This window comes from Protopterus annectens, chromosome 9.part0 (genome assembly GCF_019279795.1).
Source record: "Protopterus annectens isolate FY-2018-M chromosome 9.part0, PAN1.0, whole genome shotgun sequence".
NCBI lineage: Eukaryota > Metazoa > Chordata > Ceratodontiformes > Protopteridae > Protopterus > Protopterus annectens.
In genome coordinates this window covers 741,598,109-741,616,101 of record NC_056743.1, presented here as the reverse complement: position 1 = coordinate 741,616,101, position 17,993 = coordinate 741,598,109, and the positions used below count along the sequence as shown (strand labels likewise).

The 17,993-nt window shown below is 38.5% G+C and overlaps 1 protein-coding gene across 7 annotated transcripts in view; it reads right to left on the bottom strand.

Moving 5' to 3' along the window:
* LOC122811493 (circularly permutated Ras protein 1-like) overlaps nt 1-17,993 on the bottom strand; it is a 1,239,209-nt gene that overhangs the window by 565,280 nt on the left and 655,936 nt on the right. For all 7 annotated transcript variants that reach the window (XM_044083365.1, XM_044083368.1, XM_044083363.1 and 4 more), the window contains one exon: nt 831-1,010. In XM_044083365.1, the coding sequence (XP_043939300.1) occupies nt 831-1,010 (180 nt within the window). The remainder of the gene's footprint in view (nt 1-830; nt 1,011-17,993) is intronic.

Sequence of the window (17,993 nt, the reverse complement as noted above, 5' to 3'; positions counted from 1 at the left end):
ACATATAGACATACATACATATATATATATATATATATATATATATATATATATATATATATACGCACACAAACATTGTACATACATACACACACATGCACACACACACACATCAGAAAGAAGGCAATTTGGAGGGTATCAGGAATGGAGATGAAGTCCTTTAGCGGAAAAGCCAGCTGGATTTATATATACCCGTGTGGAAGAAGGTATTTTAGTTTACCTCTAGTGATGGAATTGTAAGGCAGCTGCTATACTTTTGTGAAGTCTAAGTATTCATTTACTTTGACAGTTGCTGTGACAGAAATCTGTCTATAAGGAATACCGAACATGAATGTAAAGAAATATTGCTTTTTATTTGAACTGTAAAAAGCCTACTCAACAAGAAAATGAGAAAATAATTTACTATAACTGCAGACTGAACTGTTTGGTATGAACTATATTTTCCTCCTTTATGAGCTTTAATTACTGCAAATAAATGACTGGCTATATGACTACTTGATTTATTACAAGCAAAATAATATACCACTATACAGACAGATATATAGATACACTGATGGATAGGTGTGTGTGTCCATCTGCCTAGCTGTGTGTGATTTTTTTTTTTGGGGGGGGGGGGATTAGAGTTACTATAAAATTATGTATACTTATATTTAGTATACTATACCTGATTTAATATTTCCAAAACAGATATGGTGTGTGTTTGTGTGTCCTATTCTATTTGTAAATAGATCCACCATGAATATGTATGCACATCTGTCATTTATATCTTGAACACAAACATTATACATACATATTTGTTATATATGAATTATGGCCGTATATCTACTCACCTCTGAAGTTACACTCATGCTCCCAGAAATATCAACACAGAAGACCACCAAGGAATTTTTTGGATCAAGGGTATTGTCTTTGTAGGAATTCTGGATGTAGATTTGGTCATCACCGAGTTTAGGGGTGGTACAGCGATAATCCATATTAGTGACAGTTTCACAGAAGTCACAGGTCCACATCTAAAAATATCAGAAGACAGGAAATAGTAAACATATTTATTTGGTTCTGTACACAGCTTCCTATAAACACTAAGTACAGCAAGTAAAAATTGTTTTACATTCATAAAAATCAAATAGACATGTTTATTCAATAGTAATGAAAAGCCTTTATTAATCATGATCATGGGAGGTCTTCAGCAAACAACATTTTCGGTTCACTTACATTGAACTATTCATATTCAGATCACGGTACAGTGAATATTGGGGAAATTTGCCCTTTCCTCACTGTAGTGTGATCTTGGAGTTGGTAGATATAACTAGTGGGGGGTGTAGGGAGCACAACCCCACACAAGAGCAGATTTTGATGAACGGCATTTCCAATGAAATGGCATTTGCTGAATTGTCACTTCATTGAAGTGATACAGACCCATATATAGCCTGAGCCTCTCCAAGGACAGCAAAGCAAAGTTATTTATAAACAAATAAGCAATTGATGTAATATTACAAGACTTTATTTTGACCAATATTCTATGCACACATCATAAACATTCACTGACCAAAGCACATGCTTTTTCTTTTTTGGTTTAAGTTTCATCATTTCTCAACTAACGATGCTGCTTACAAGAAAAGGTACTCACGCAGAAGAAACAAAATCACGTTCTTTTAAACTCCATCTCAAACGTAATGCTAGAACCATATTGAGTTAAGAAATCCCTTCCAGGGAGAAACCATTACAGTTTTTCTCTGATATTCAAGCATCACCTCTTATTTCCTAATACTTGAATTTTCTGATGAACAAAGTTGACTCTGTTGGTTTTTAACTACATCTTGCAAAAACTGAGGTGTTTCTTCTGACTTATACTCAGAATTAATTTCACTTTTGATAATGTATACACCTTCCATAAAAATCACTTGATACTGTTTAGTTTTATATGTCTTGTTCTGTTTATAGTAAACACTACCATTTTTGTCTATTGGGAAATTCATAAGAAATGATACACATTTGTTTAAAACCTTCATCTTCAGACTCATGATTATTTATAGCTTACAAAATCACTTCTTCATATATAACGACAGTTGTTCCTTGGCAATAAATTTGGAAATAAAAGATTTAAATTGAATACTAAAAGATATAGCACAATAAAAGCAATGGCAATAAGCATGATACACTTCAGAATATCTCTTCCTCGGCCAGAAAACAAATTGGTCAACCAAAACTACTAAGAGCTATCCATCTCTTTTGTATGTGACAGTACAGCTATATTTTGAATAATGTACAAATGACTATGCATAGCCTATTCATTGTCTGAAATGAAGGTAGAGCATTCTAGACCTATGAGTGTGCATGCCAAAGCCAACAAAACATTGAGGGCTATCCAGTTCTGCAGCAGAATAGTTCTCAAAGCAATCATTGCCAATGAGATTAGCAAGACAGACTCAGAGGTGGCATTCATGAGTTTGGAAAGTTTTCTTAGCTTTTATATAATGTTATTTGCTCTACACAAAGTCAAAACTCCAGCACCAGAAATGACTTCACCCAGGACCATATGTGCAAGCTCCTTTACTGCCATGTGTTTTATATCATTATAATAAATCCAGTCGTCATCTAGTTTGCTTAAACAATTCTGTTTCAATGGTCTACTGATTGCCTGGTTCTTTTTGAAATTCCATACTTTTAACTTGTAGTAATGTACTAGTTCCCCAAATAGCAGAGAAATGTACCCTAGATAGCAACTACCAGCACAATCAGGTGGTAAACAACAGTATGCTCATTTTCTACAAATATATCAGTCTTTGCGAGGTGGAATGCAGGTTTTCTGGAGGATATTTGCAAGGGCAAAAAGGTTTACCATAGATTTGCAACCAGTTATACACATTTCATTGGAAAGGATACAGGATTAAAGGGAACTGGTTTCTTTTAGGCATCTCATAGAGACTTCAGGGAGGGATGTCATAACATGAATGAATATCTTATCAGGAAAAGTTTATAATTACCTGTTACAGTTATTACAGCCCATTAACTGATTGTTAGCAGAGTCTGCAAAGTTTTTAACAAAATAAATGTAACGTTTGACCTTGAATGGCAATTTTAAGAATCCAGTCTTTGAGCAGTTGAAGCTAGTTCTATCTTGTGACAGAACAAAGGTAGCATTAAAACTCTCTCTGTTGTTTTCTCCACTGAAAGGGTGTATAACCAATATGAAGTAAAGTCTCCAGGAATAGATGGCATTCCGGTGGAAGTTTAGATGCTAGGAGGAAAGAAAGTGAATAAGATCTGGAAGGTTTTATTTAACAGTATTTTAAAAGGAGTGGAAGCACCAACTGAAGAATTCTATGAATTCTATACATGTCTTTCTGTTTATGTTGCTGTTAGTTGCATTTACATGCATACACACCACAGTATATTAACTATTCGTATGAACAGCTACTTTTAAATATTGGATTGTACTACGTACAATAAATACACGGAGGCAAACTGCTTCAGTTAGTACGACATTTCTGTTGCATTTGACTTTTGGTTCCACAAAAATGCAACACATATGCTTTCAGCTCTCTATAGCAAATTCCCAGAGTCTGTTTAAGCATAGTTACCTTTATACCAGAAGATCTGGTATTTTTCCCAAAGTCTGATGTAATACAGTTTTTTCTTTGTACAACAGTTTTCCTTGGTTCTTTGTAGTTTGATGATCCATGGAAACTCAGTCTTGCATTATCTGAAACGTGGTGTTCCAGCACTACCTGAAGTTTCAACTTTATCTTGCTTGATGTTACATTCCTTTACTTTGTTGAAGTCCGTCCAGCTGCCAGCTGCGCAGTTATTTTTACAGACTTTGTTTTTCAATAACATACTTCTTCACATGGATGCCAAAATCTTAACTATGCTATGCCAGCACATTTACTACTACTTATTTTTTTCAGCATTTTACATTATTTCTAAATTAACCCTTTATATTTTATATTATTTTTGCAGCTTTTATTCAAGCTAATAATCATGCTAGCAGTAGTTTGAAAAGACAGTATATACTATATAGAACAGAGCATTCTTTCACCAACATCCTGTAAATAAATAAATAAAAAGCGTTTGTGACTGTATTACCAAAAAGAAAAGTAAAAACCCATCAAATCCAGCTTCACAGATGCCCATTTCAATTTTAAACCACAATTATAAACTGTATGTCTATAATGGGTAAAAGAATGTCAAAGTTGTTGCCAAAATTAATAAAGATCAATGTGGTTTTGCGGATGGAGAGGCAAGCATTTGACAACATTAACAGAACAATGATGATGATCCAGAAGGAAGCAGAATGTAAGAAAATACTGCTGTTGTTGGTGGGTCTTGATGCAGAGAAAGCATTTGACAGAGTAAGCTGAGATTATACAAGTTGAGCAATGGAAGCATTTGCATTCCTTGATACAAAAATAAGGTTATTGAGGAGGCTATATGAGGGATCAGAGGCAAAAATCACATAGAAGGGTTCCTCTCTGATAAGTTGTATCTGAACAGGGGAGCCAGGCAGGTGTGGCCTACATCCCCTTTGTTATTTGCAATACATTTATAACCATTGTTAAAGAAATTAATGGACTCAAAAGTTCAAGGCACATTTGGTATGGTGCCCAAGAAAAGTTGGCTTTATTTGCATACAATACTATTCTGTACCTAATAAAACCAGAAAATGACATATCAGTGTTGTAGAACATTCTAAGACAGTTCCAAGTATTTTCGATGTATAAGATTAAAGAAGATAAAACACAGGCTATAGCTGTAAACTATACACTCACACATGTATTTATTCGACAATACCCATATTTATAGGACACAATAAAAATGAAGCATTTAGGATTATGGTTTAAAAAGAATTCTGTTATGGCAGCTATGTGGGAAGAGACTAAACAGATAATACAAAAACGAATACACTGGAAGCTTTTGCCTACAGATATGGATAGCAAGATTAAAAACTGTAAAAATTACTTTATCCCCTTTAGTTTTATACATGTGACAAGCATACTTTTACTAACTGAAGGAGAACTTGTGGGTAGTAATAAGTAAAAAGTTGAAGGATTTTATATGGGAGCAGAAGAGAGCAAGAGTCAAGAAGGATAACTAGATTCTCTAATAGAACAAGGTGGTTTAGGGCTACCTGAGTTGAAGGGATATTTTAGAGCTACACACATAAGGCTGTTATACACAACACAAACAGAAAGCTACAATTCAAAGTGGAAAGAGATGACAATAAAGCAGGAGAAATTAAAGAAATAAGGAGAGAGTGGGACTTTGGATACAGATCCTTAAGGCAATAATAGTCATACAAAATAGTACATTCATGAAGCAGCAGAAAGTATACGAAGAGCTAAGCCAACATGGGAATGGGAAATGGAGATTCTGCCAATATGAATGACTGCAGGGTTACAAGAATAGGGGACTGGAATTCACTGGAAGAAGCTGGCAAAGGAACAAAGGTACTGAGAACAAATAATTACAAAAGGAAAGGTAATATAATGGGAAGAGTCTAAGAAGACATTTGGACTGCTGGTTAGAGACTGCCTTCCCTATCACGGACTGGTTTCATAATATAGGCAAAGAGAAAGGGACATGGGAATCCTAAGTGAAAGACCTGCACTAGTTGAGTTTTTAGTTGAATATAGATCTGCAGCTGTTTTTTTAAAAAAAAGGATAATTATTAGTACATACATATATAAGCAATCCACAATGAAACAATGGGAGGACTTATGTATGACTCCCAATTATGCAACCAAGTCTAGAAAGTTTAGGATTTTTCCTTGGAAGTGTTTGCATAGGTACTTTTATACCACAAGCAGACTCCAAAGAATGTTACCTTAGGTGGATGGCAAATACTGGAGGTGTGACTGGGAAGAAAAAGATACCCATGAACATATGTTTTCAAAGTACAATGAGTTGGCAAACTTTAAAATTTCCATACAGAGTACTTTCTCAGGAATACTGGGTCAGCAAATTAATATATCATATTTTGAGCTGGGACGTGGTACCTGAGTTGCCTAGACATAGTAAGGCCTTTCTAAGTTTAATTCTGGTGGCTGCAAAAAAAAAGCAAATTACTAGAAAATGGAAATCAAGATCTAAACCAACCATACTTGAAGTAGCAAATACTGTAAGCAAGGTAAAAAAAAAAAAGGAAGTGGGATCTTTAGAAAAGGGTAGGAGCAAATTATATAGAAAAAAAAATTGTGGGAACAATACATGCAGAAAAATGTTTTCAAGGAGGAAAGAGGTTTAAGAAAAGGCAGGAAATGAACAATTTATGTAATGCTGAGTTAATTAAATTGTATAGTAGAATATATGTGATGCATAATGTTTGTAAAAGTCAAAGGTAACTTTGTTAGTCAACCATACACAAGTATACACAGCTAAATGAAATTTCATTTCTCCAAGCTCATGCACAAACAGAAACACAGCAAGACAGAATACAAAGAAATCCCACATATACAACAGTGTATGAGCCAACTGAAGGCACAGAAGGTTCAAAAACAAAGCATGATTACATGGACTACCAAATAAAAAAAAAAAAAAAAAAAAAAAAAAAACATTTCAAACGAGGATATCACAGACAACACCGCCACAAACAACTGCATACTCGACCAGGCCAAACAGACCACCACATCAACAGTGAACGAAAATACAAAATAAAAACAAAAAGTGCATAACAGAACCCAGAGAGGCCACTGCTACACAAGGCACCGCCATCTTGCCATCTTGGCATAAATGTGAACTTGTTAGTATGGTTTGTTTACTCTTAGATATATTTAAGTTTGCTTATGTCACAACTGATAATTCAATAAATGTGTTTTAAAATAAATGCACTTGTGGTAGAAAAATTATTCCTAAAGGTCAAAATTGTGATTTGACTCCAGTAAACACTACATGTTTAATAATACTATAATGTTAAGGAGACTTCAAAGCCTTAGAACCTTAGCTGTCAGAAAAAAAGGTTAAACAAAGTAGATAAACTTTCTGAAATTCATAAAAAAAAAGAAAGGAAACCCAGACAGACACACACATGCACACGCACTCACTCACACACTCCAAACATGGAGCCAGGCAGTTCCAAAACAGGAAAAAAAAAAAAAACAGGGAAGAAGAATTTAGCATGAAGATGTACTTGCTGGAAAAAAGAACCCCCCATGACACACCTTTAGTGCCCCCCACTTCAGATATTTATGTAGTAGTCATTAAGGTGCAGATAAAGAACTCTCCAATGTCAATAATGAAAGTTAAAGATCCTGCACTAATGTGCAGATCCAGGAAATGTTCTGCTTCCATTCAGGACCTAGACTTTCAGATAATTAATCCACATTGGCATTAGTCCACACCAGGTAATTGGATTCACATTCCGATACTACCACTGTACTGCAGCATGGGGAAGGGTGCCTGCCTGCATATCCCATTCTTCAGAGGAGATGTTAAAAAATGAGCTCCCATCTGCCTGAGTTGGAACATACCTCTGAGTGTGTATATATATATATATACATATATATATATATATATATATATATATATATATATATATATATATATATATATATATATATATAGATATAGATATAGATATAGATATATATATACAGGGTCTATATTACATCACCAACCACTTAAAAAAGCGAAATGTGATTAATTGACCCTATATAAGCAACAGCTTACAATGTTCTGTCAGAACAGCGATTTTTTTTTCCAAGGGAAAAAAATAGATGTTCTAACCAAAAAAAAGAAAAAAAAGAAAAAAAAGAAAACACTTTAAAACATTACATTAAGTAGGGGGGCTTTGCCCCCCACACCCCCCTACTTAAATATACCAATTCCGAGACCGCACTACAGTGCTGAAAATGGCAAAGTAACAAAGCGGCCAAGCAAATTCTTTCCCAGGGAAAGAATTTGCTTAAAAGCCACTTTAATATTTTGCCTTTTCAGTCTTTCATGCTCGACCAAGATGCATTCAAAAGAATGCATCTTCGGTCTTGTAATAGGAACCCTATGTGTGTGTGTGTGTGTGTGTGTGTGTGTGTGTGTGTGTGTGTGTGTGTGTGTGTGTGTGTGTGTGTGTGTGTATATATATATATCTATATATATATATATATATATATATATATATGTGTGTGTGTGTGTCTGATTACATACACACACACGTAGAGAGAGAAAGAAACAAATATTGAAATGTATAACTTTAGCCAAACTTCAGTAGCTTGACAGGAAAAACAATGACCACAAAAGGATAGATACCCTAATGCTCATGCTCCAAGACACAACTTCAGACCATACAAAAGAAATCTTTTTTTTTTTTTGCAGGGAGGCAAGCCCCTCCTGCATCCCCTATTCCCCCCACTGCTTATATACATATATATATATATATATATATATATATATATATATATATATATATATGTATACATATACATACACTAACTTCGACATCACAGATTCCCCAGGAGAATAGGCAGATTCCCCAACCCCAGAGATGTTCGATCTTGCACACCTGACCAAAGTGTGCCAACAAAACAGATGCTGACATTAGGGGTTACACACACACAATATATATATATATATATATATATATATATATATATATATATATATATATATGAATTCCTATTACAAGAACGAAAGTCAACTACTTCGAACTTGTAGTAGGAAGCCTCACTTCTGCGAAAGTTCACTTTAACGAAAGTGAACTTTTGCGTAAGTGCACTTCACCGATAACACCGCAGCACAGTGGAGGACATAAAAAACAAGCTATGTCCTCCACTATGGTGTGATAGTCACGGACCTTAGGGTTAGGGCACGGGTTAGGGTAAGGGGATAGTTAGTAAAGAGTCTGTTTAGAGTAATTTCTGCATAGAAAGTGCCATTTTCAAACACTTCTATGCATTTTTTCTATCTTATTTACTGAAAAAGATAATTTGCTGTTGATAGTCACTTGACAGTTTAAAGGGCTGGTAAGTGTCCCTCAGTGTCATAAAAGCAATTTTTGCTGTTAGTGTTTTTTTTTTTTTTTTTAATTACACATTGGGCTGAATTCATTAATGACTACACTAAGAGTATGCTAAGCATACTCTATCTGTATTCAAGAACATCCCTATCAAATTTTTTGTGCTGTCTATTCAATCAGAAAGATTGCTCTACATATAGGCGTAGTCTACACATTGTGGTAACCTTTAAGTATCTCCTCTCAATATTTAAGGTTGGAAGAAAATCAGTAGGAAAACTAAAATTAGGATGAAGAAGATGGGCGTTATGTTTATGTTGTCTGTTCACTCAGAATAGTGTGCACTTAGTGTAAGCATTAAATGAATCTGGCCTCTTGTGTATTTAGTACAGCTACAGAGACAGTTATGGCCAAATCTGTAAACTGTCTAGGTGCTAGCAGTTGCCTATTATGTGGCAGGGGATAATCTGCTATTGTTTCAAAGCTAGTATCATTACTGGATGAAACCATACCTATTTATCAATTGGCTCTTTCATTTTCCTGCTTGTTTACACTGAGTGGAATGTCACTCCACACAACATTGCACAAACCCCTACTAGATACATGCAGGCAGTTTATCTTCTCACTCATTGTTTTTCATAGATCCATGATACTGAGTGCCCAACCAGCAAACCAGCATTGCCTTGAGTAAACCTCCTTTACTATACATTACCTCCTGCTCATTTTCCCAGACCTCAGCACAGCTTGGTGTCATAGCCTGTGTTCCAGAAGCATTTCACTTGTAACCAGTGCCATCCAGGCAATGCTAAGTACTTCTGATTGCTAAATCATATTTGCTGAAGTTATAATGAAATAGAATTTCAGTAGTGAGAGTATTGTTTTTTTCTGCTCCAGGATTTGAGCTTCACTGCTTTTACAGTGTTGCTATTACAGTTTTTCTCCTGCAGTTTTATATTCTGCTTATCATTTACCTGCTTAAAGTTGCATTGTAGTGCCTTCTGTTACCCTGTTCTTTGCATCTGCCCCATCTCCCACTGAGACATAAAACTAAAGTTTCTGAAATTCTAACCTACCTGGGGTCAGTGGCCTGTAGCTCAAAGAAGTTACATTCCAGTGCCTTTCTGTTCTCCTCTCTGTCTCTGTCCCCTCCTACTGATGCACTAAGCTAAAGTTGCTGAAAGAGCTCCAGTAGTGGCTTTATTTGATTGGATCCCTCCCTAGCAAGCCTGCTTCTTCACTGAAAATTTTCCCAACCCTTCTACCCTTTTCCTGCTGCGATTTTATAATGCTGTCTCTGGTCTCTAACCCTTATTGTTCTCTGATTTCCAAAGTCCTTCCCCTCTTTCACTGCTGTTGTCTAAACTATTTAAGTATTCTTCCCACCATTGTTTTCCATAGATCCATGATACTGAGTGCCCACCCACCAAACCAGCTTTACTATATATATTGCCTCCTGTTCATTTTCCCAGACCTCAGCAAAGCTTGGTGACCTAGCCTGTGTTCCAGAAGTGTTTTACTTGTGTCTAGTGCCATCCAGGCAATGCTACATACTTGTGATTGCTAAATCGCACTTGCTTAAGTTGTTCTGCTACAGTTTACTGTGGTTCAAGACTGTCTTGATATTGTCTTAAGCAAGGAATTTCCAGCTAGTTGCTTAGTTAATTTGTGGCAGTAATGCACTGCTGGGTCTCTTCTACTTTGGGAGGACTGGGTTTTTGCCAGGTTTTGGGAGGTGTTTGACTGGTCAATTTGAGTTATGAAACACATAAAAGGGCTCACAGTGTAGTCAATTTATTAGCCAGAGGGCTCATTAGTTAAATTTCTGCTTTTTTGTGCTGCTATAAATTTAGAGCATTTGCATGGGGGTGCTCACCACGCAGCTGTAGTTAGGAGTGCCTTGTATAGTAGCAAACACCTAGAAAGCAAATTTTTCCCATAGAACAGACCATAAAACTGCACCCAGTAAAGCAGTAAATATTGAGCAAATACCCAGCACGCCAACAAGCTTAGATCAACTAGCTGGTTGCAGAGTAGCAATAAATACAGATTTAGTAGAATTCAATAATGTATAGACATTAAAGAGTACCATTTAGCAAAATCTGTTCCAATAAAGCATTATTTTTAGTCTACACTAACAAAGCACCCTTAAAAGCCTTCTAAACCCAATACATCACCCTCTTGCAGCTCACCAATCAAAGGACTGGATAGCATAGATATGCACTTTCTTTAATTTTCTGTACACAGCTTTGTGGATATTGGCATCTAAAGACAATATAGCATTTGGTTTATGTTTACAAGCAACCACTTAACCCTTAAATAGACAAAGTATGCAAGATGCGTACTTACACAATGACACCAAGTTAAATTATTTCATAAAATTGCATACCAAGTTGTCAGAACTACACACACAACACATACCTCACACAACACACACACATATACCAATGTATACTGAGGCACTTAAAAGCAATCTTTCTAAACAAAGATCACCTAAACCCATCTTTGGCAAAGCTATGCCTTAGCAAGCCCAAAGGCACTCATAAAAACAACACCAAACTTAGTTATTCTCAATACAGCCTCAAACATTAAGCATCTGAGGAGAGCAAACACACTTCCCAGGACTTTTGTCATAGGAGAGACATAATGATGCCCCTTTAACAAGGGTGAACAAGGACATAACTGTTAGTTGCTTTTCTATACCAGGATCTGCCAAACACACATGCTCTCAAGTTGTTACACCACAGGTACAAGTATGATTCCATCATAGTCCATGTAGGTATAAATGACCTGAGATGTTCCTCTCTGGACTATATGAAGAGAGGCATTAAGGAGCTGTCAGACTGTGTGTCTCAGGCTGGTATCAGCCAGGCAATGAGCAGCATATCACCTTCACCGAGGATGATGCCACAGGATGAGCAAAGGATGATTAATTTCAACAACTGGCCATCTTTCTGGTGTCATTAAAAGGGGAGCCAATATTTGCCATCTTGAGAGGACATGTTTAACGGACCACATTCCTTTGCCAAGGATGGTTTGCATCTGTCCCCTCTGGCCTTTCAAATGCTGCTGAAAACATTATACACTTGCCTTTTTTAGGCAAGGCCAAACTGACAAACCTACAACATAATAAATCAACTCAACTGAACCTCAAAGTGTCACTGCTCAATGTCAGAAGACTAAATAAAAACAACACTTCTTCCAAGCCGTCTTCATACTCAAAAATACAGACATCTGTGAACTTAGAGATATGGTTTAAAGTGGTAAACAGTACCCCTGCAGTAAAAGGTTTTTATGCACTTTTAGACCAGTAGCTGCAGTGACATGGGCTAAAGATGGACGTGTCTCGATATACATCAGTAACAAGCATACCTCGAAGGTGGTCAGATGGGATGGTATGCTGGAGTTCCTCCATGTGCAGATCACCATAGACAAAATCCTGTACCATATCCTAGACAGCTACTGGTCACCATCCATGCCCCAAGAAGCTCACAATGCATGCTTGGACCTACTGGAGACACTTACCATACAACCTAACAACCTCCTCCATGACGGACTTTAATTACCCCTCTATACACTGGAAATCTTACATGGCCTCATATCTACAGGCAAAGAAATTCCTATACTTCATAAATACAAACACCCTTGACCAAATAGTGAATATGCCCACTTGAAACTTCAACATACTGGACCTCGTACTCACAAAAATGGGAGAACACTTTCACCCCCCCCCCCCCATCTCCTCCTCCCTGGTAAGGTCCAAGCATAAAACTCTCTCTTTCAAAATCAAAATCAACTGTAACCCCAGTAAAACCAATAACTGTTAGGAGCTATTCCTAGGCAAACTACCTTTTATTTAAAGGATAGTTTGTCAAAGTACAATGCCCCCTCCAAACCCCAGGAACAGAGGAGCCTACACTGAATTGCTCTCAGAAACTCTGTACAACTATGTCAATGGCTGTATATCAGCTGCTGTACCTACCAGAAGTACGCCCAGAACTGTCCCTGAAAGAAACCATCCTGGTGGTATCCCAAATTAAACAAGATATGCAGCATAAGGAAAAAAATGATGGCAAACTAAATAGGCAACTTAGAGGGCTAATTAAGTCATTAAGCCATCCTTGAGGTTAAGACAGCCTCCTAGGTGAAAGATAATTATAAGGCCTTTTTCAGCCAAGTCAGAAACCTCAAGGGCAGCACACAGCAGTGTGATGAAACTGATGGTTAATGGTGCCACATTCACTGAGCCTATTAGCGGACAAATTCAGTTACAACTTTACCCCACACCCTCAACCAAACCCCAAGAAATACCCTCAAAAATAAACCCTCCAACTATAACTAGGGAGCATGTACTGGCTTTGCTTGATAAAGCCAAGAACACAGCCTCAATGGGTACTGATAACATCCAGGGATGCCATCTGAACAGTCTAAAATACAACTTATCAGGACACCTGGAGTAATTATTTAACTAGAGTCTTCAAAAAAGGCTTTGTGCTATGAGAATGGAGGGCTGTGAAGATCATTCCACTTCACAAGGGAGAACCTTAAACAGATCCTGGAAAAGTACAGTTTTGTACCTACCATAAATGTAGATGTTCGAAGATCCACATTGCTGCAGTCCTAACACTTGGGGTAGTCCGCTGTCCCAGTCGGCCCGAATACCAAAGTATATGGCTGACGTCGGTCAAGGCGCATTAGTCTGACGTCAGAACGTCAGGGTACAAATGCGCATGACCGACGTCATATCCTCAGTCTTTTCTTGCCCCAGATGTCAGAAGACCCTAAAAAGATAAGGCTAAAACCAAAAAACACCACATACTCCTGCACCAAATATATATACAAAATATACAAATTTACAAGAGTATAACCTCACCCACACAACCACCCCTAAACACAGAGGGGAAGGAGGGAGGGTAAATTGGACTGCAGCAATGTGGATCTTCGAACATCTACATTTATGGTAGGTACAAAACTGTACTATGTTCTTCATACCACATTGCTGCAGTCCTAACACTTGGGTAGAATCCCAAAGCAGAGGTAAGGGAGGCTGGCAAATCATAAGGAAGCAGGAGCTGACAACATGCCCTGCAAAATAGCCGTGGCAAAACCAGCCCTAGATTTAGAGTAGAGAGGAAGGTGGTAATGCTTAGAGAAAGTATGCACTGAACTCCAAGTAGCTGCCTCCAAAATATCCTTAGTTGCCACCCCTTAGAAATGCTGTTGAAGTGGCAGTAGCCCTAGTGGAATGAGGCCTAATCCCAGCTGGAATCTCCTTGCCATGATGGGAATAACAAAATGCAATGCAAAACCCAATCCACTTAGAAATAGTTTGTTTTGACACAGGCTTGCCCTGAGAACTCAAAGCAAAAGAAACAAACAACTGCTGAGATTGCCTAAAATCCTTAGTCCTGCTTAAATAATAACGCAACTGCCTGTGTACATCTAAAGTGTGCAAAATCTTTTCCCCCTTATTTTGAGGATCTGCATAAAAGGTAGGCAAATGAATAGTTTGGTTTAAAGCCACACTAGAAACCACTTTAGGCATAAAGGAAGGATTAGTACGTAAAGATACCCTATCCTTATGAAAAATCAGGAAAGGCTCAACCGCCATAAGGGCCTGCAATTCAGACACCCTTCTTGCAGATGTAATGGCTAACAAAAAGCAGTCTTCCATGACAAATATTTCAATTCAGCAGTAGCTGCAGGCTCAAAAGGTTGTAGAGTGAGTTTCTCCAACACAAAATTGAGGTCCCAAGCAGGAGTAGGAGCTCTACGTGGGGGTCTTATATTCTTTGCCCCTCTAAGAAATTGCTTGAACAAAGGATGAGAAAACAATGGTGGGTCACAATCATAGTGAGCTGAAATTGCTGCAGCATGAATCTTAACGGAAGAGAAAGACAAACCTTTGTCCAATAACTCAGTAAGATATTGAAGAGCCACACTCAAATTTGGCTCAGAAACATCCAAATCCTTTGCTGCATACCAAAATAAAAATCTCTTCCATTTTCCTGCGTACACTTTCCTTGTACTAGGTCTTCTGGCTTCCATAATCACATTCAAAACTTGTTGAGGAAGCTGAGACCTGCTATGGTTCAAAACAGAATATGCCAAGCTGTTAGATGAAGAGAGTGAAGCTTGACATTGAGCAGATGCCCGTCCTTCTGAGACAATAGGTGTGGAATCAAAGGTAAGGGCCATGGAGGCTTCCTTACCAGACTCCTCAGTAATGGGTACCAGTGCTGCCGAGGCCAATCTGGAGCTATCAAAATCATCCTTGGCTTGTCTTGTCTGACCTTTAGAAGTACCTTTGGGAGGAGAGGCAGAGGTGGAAAGGCATACACATGAAGATTTTTCCAACTGAAAGAAAGAGCATCCACTTTCCAGGCTGTGTGATGAAACCTTTTCGTGCAAAACTTTGGCAGCTGGTGGTTTAGTGGAGAAGCGAACAGATCTATGTCTGGAGTTCCCCATGACACTGTCAATGTCTGAAATACATGAAGATCCAGTTTCCACTCGTGGGGATCCATGATTTGCCTGCTTAACACATCTGCTAAGGAGTTCTGTGCTCCTGGCAGAAACCTTGCTTGAAGATTCAGCTGCAAGCTTAACGCAGTCTCCCACAAAATCATTGCTTGCCTGCATAGAGGATAAGAATGTGTTCCCCTTGTTTGTTGATGTACCACATGACAGTTGTGTTGTCTGTTAGAATCAACACCTGCCCTGGAAGAAGTAAATCCTTGAAAGCCAGTAATGCAAACTGGACTGCTAACATCTCCTTCATGTTGATATGTAGATGCTGCAGTCTGGCAGGCCACGTGTCTTGTATCCACTTTCCATTCAGATGAGCTCCCCAAGCTGTGTCTGAGGCATCTGTCATTAGAATCTGACTCGCCTCTGGCCGGGTCACAGAGAGTCCCTTGTTTAGGTGACATTCCTGAGCCCACCACAAAAATTCCTTTTGAATGCAAGGTATTATTTGAATGACAGTGTCCAAATCCTGGCAGTGCTGTGTCCATACATTTTTGAGATACCATTGTAGCTTCCTCATATGCAGTTTGGCATTGGGAAGTACCAGAATACAAGATGCCATGAACCCTAAGGCTTGAAGGACTGTCCTTGCAGTCAGCCCGGACTGATGAGATAGTTGATGGAAGTAAAGAGAAAGATTCTTTTGTTTGTCCGGGGTTAAAAGGCCATCTGGGTTGCTGTATTCAGTCTCACACCCAGAAAGCACATGTCTTGAGAGGGTACTAGACTGGACTTTATTTCGTTCACAGAATACCCTAGGCATCTTAGCACTGCTATCACATATTCCAAATGCTGAAGAAGCACGTCCCTTCCTTGAGCCAGAATCAGGCAATCGTCCAAATAAGGATAGATTTGTATTCCTTTTAGCCTGAAGAAAGCTATCACTGGAGCCAGAACCTTTGTGAATACTCTGGGCGCAGTAGATAAGCCAAAGGGCAATGCAGAGAACTGATAGTGAGAATTCCCAGCTCGAAAACGCAGATACTTCCTGCAAATTAGCCAGATAGGAACATGCAGGTAAGCTTCTTTGAGATCCAAAGTTACCATCCAGTGATCTTTGCCCAGCAGAGGTAAAAGCTGTTGTAACGTCAACATTTTGAACTTGGGAATGTCCAGATAAGTGTTGAGGATAGACAGATCCAAAATTGGTCTCCACGTGTTCCCCTTTTTTGGTACTAGGAACAGGCGAGAGTAAAATCCTAGGCCCCTTTCTGGCACAGGAACCGGCTGAATGGCCCCTATTTGGAGCAACAGAGAAATTTGCTTGTGAGCCTCTTTCCGTTGTTGAGGAGGAATGTCTGGCATGCCTTTGAAAGGAGGCAAGGTATGGAAATAAAACCTGTAACCGTGGTGAATGATATCCAATACCCATCTGTCTTGGGTAATTAAACTCCAGTTTTCTTTGAAAAGTGCCAACCTTCCTCCCAAAGGTGCTGCCAGACGAGAAGAGTCTGGCAGCTGAAAAGGCAGGTCATTGTGTCTGTTTATGAAAGGACTGACCCCTGCCCTCACCAGAAGACTGAGCAGGTGAACTCCCTGTTCTAGGCCTAAAAGAACTTTGAGCTCTGCCTCTACCACGTCTAGACCTACCCCTAGACTGGGAATCATAAGCAGGATATGTCCACCCCTTGGTAGGCCAATTTCTACTAAACTTCGGAGGCTGAACCTGCAAAAAATCTTTAACAGTCTGCATAGACTTAGCCTTGTCTTCCATTTTCTTTAGAACTGCTTCCACAGGCGAACCAAACAACACATCAGATTGTAAAGGAGCATCTAAAATCCTTGTTTTCACATGCTCAGCTAAATTCTGATCCCTCAACCAGGCGTGCCTGCGAAGAACCGAACCAGTGGCAGCCACCCTCGAAGAGGCCTGCACAGCATCAAAACCACATTGCAAAGAATGCTTACCCACCTGTTCAGAAACATGAACTAAATCCTGCAACTCTTTACACTCAATACCTTCCGCCAAAGCATCTACCTTAGACTTTAATTGTGAAAGGAGATAATTTTGGTATTTCAACATGTGAAACTGGCAATTCAAAGCTCTCATGGCCAAAGTGGAAGAAGTATACACTTTCTTTCCCCATCTATCCAAAGCCCTAGCCTCTTTATCTGGAGGAACAGGATTTTTAACAACAGAAGCCTTAACACCTTTAGGCCCCTGTGAAACAGTTTCTGGGTCTGCCCTAGGACTCTTAAAAAGATACTTATGAGCTTCAGGCACCCTATAATATCTATCCGATTTAACTGGAGCAGGAGGCAAAGAGTCAGGGTTCAGAGAAGCCTCCGCAAAAACATCCTCTACCACATCTAGAACAGGAAGTATAGCTAAAGGCCTATGCTGGGGTAGAAACAAAAATTCCCTAAGCCTTTTCCTGGAATCAGAGAAATCCTGACCTTCCCATTTAAAATGCTCCCTCATGGAATGAAGAGTCTCTGAAAATGAGAAATCCTCAGGAGGAGAAGCAGAAGGAGTAGAATCATCTACATCAGAATCAGAGTAAGGGGAATACTCCTGCAAGTC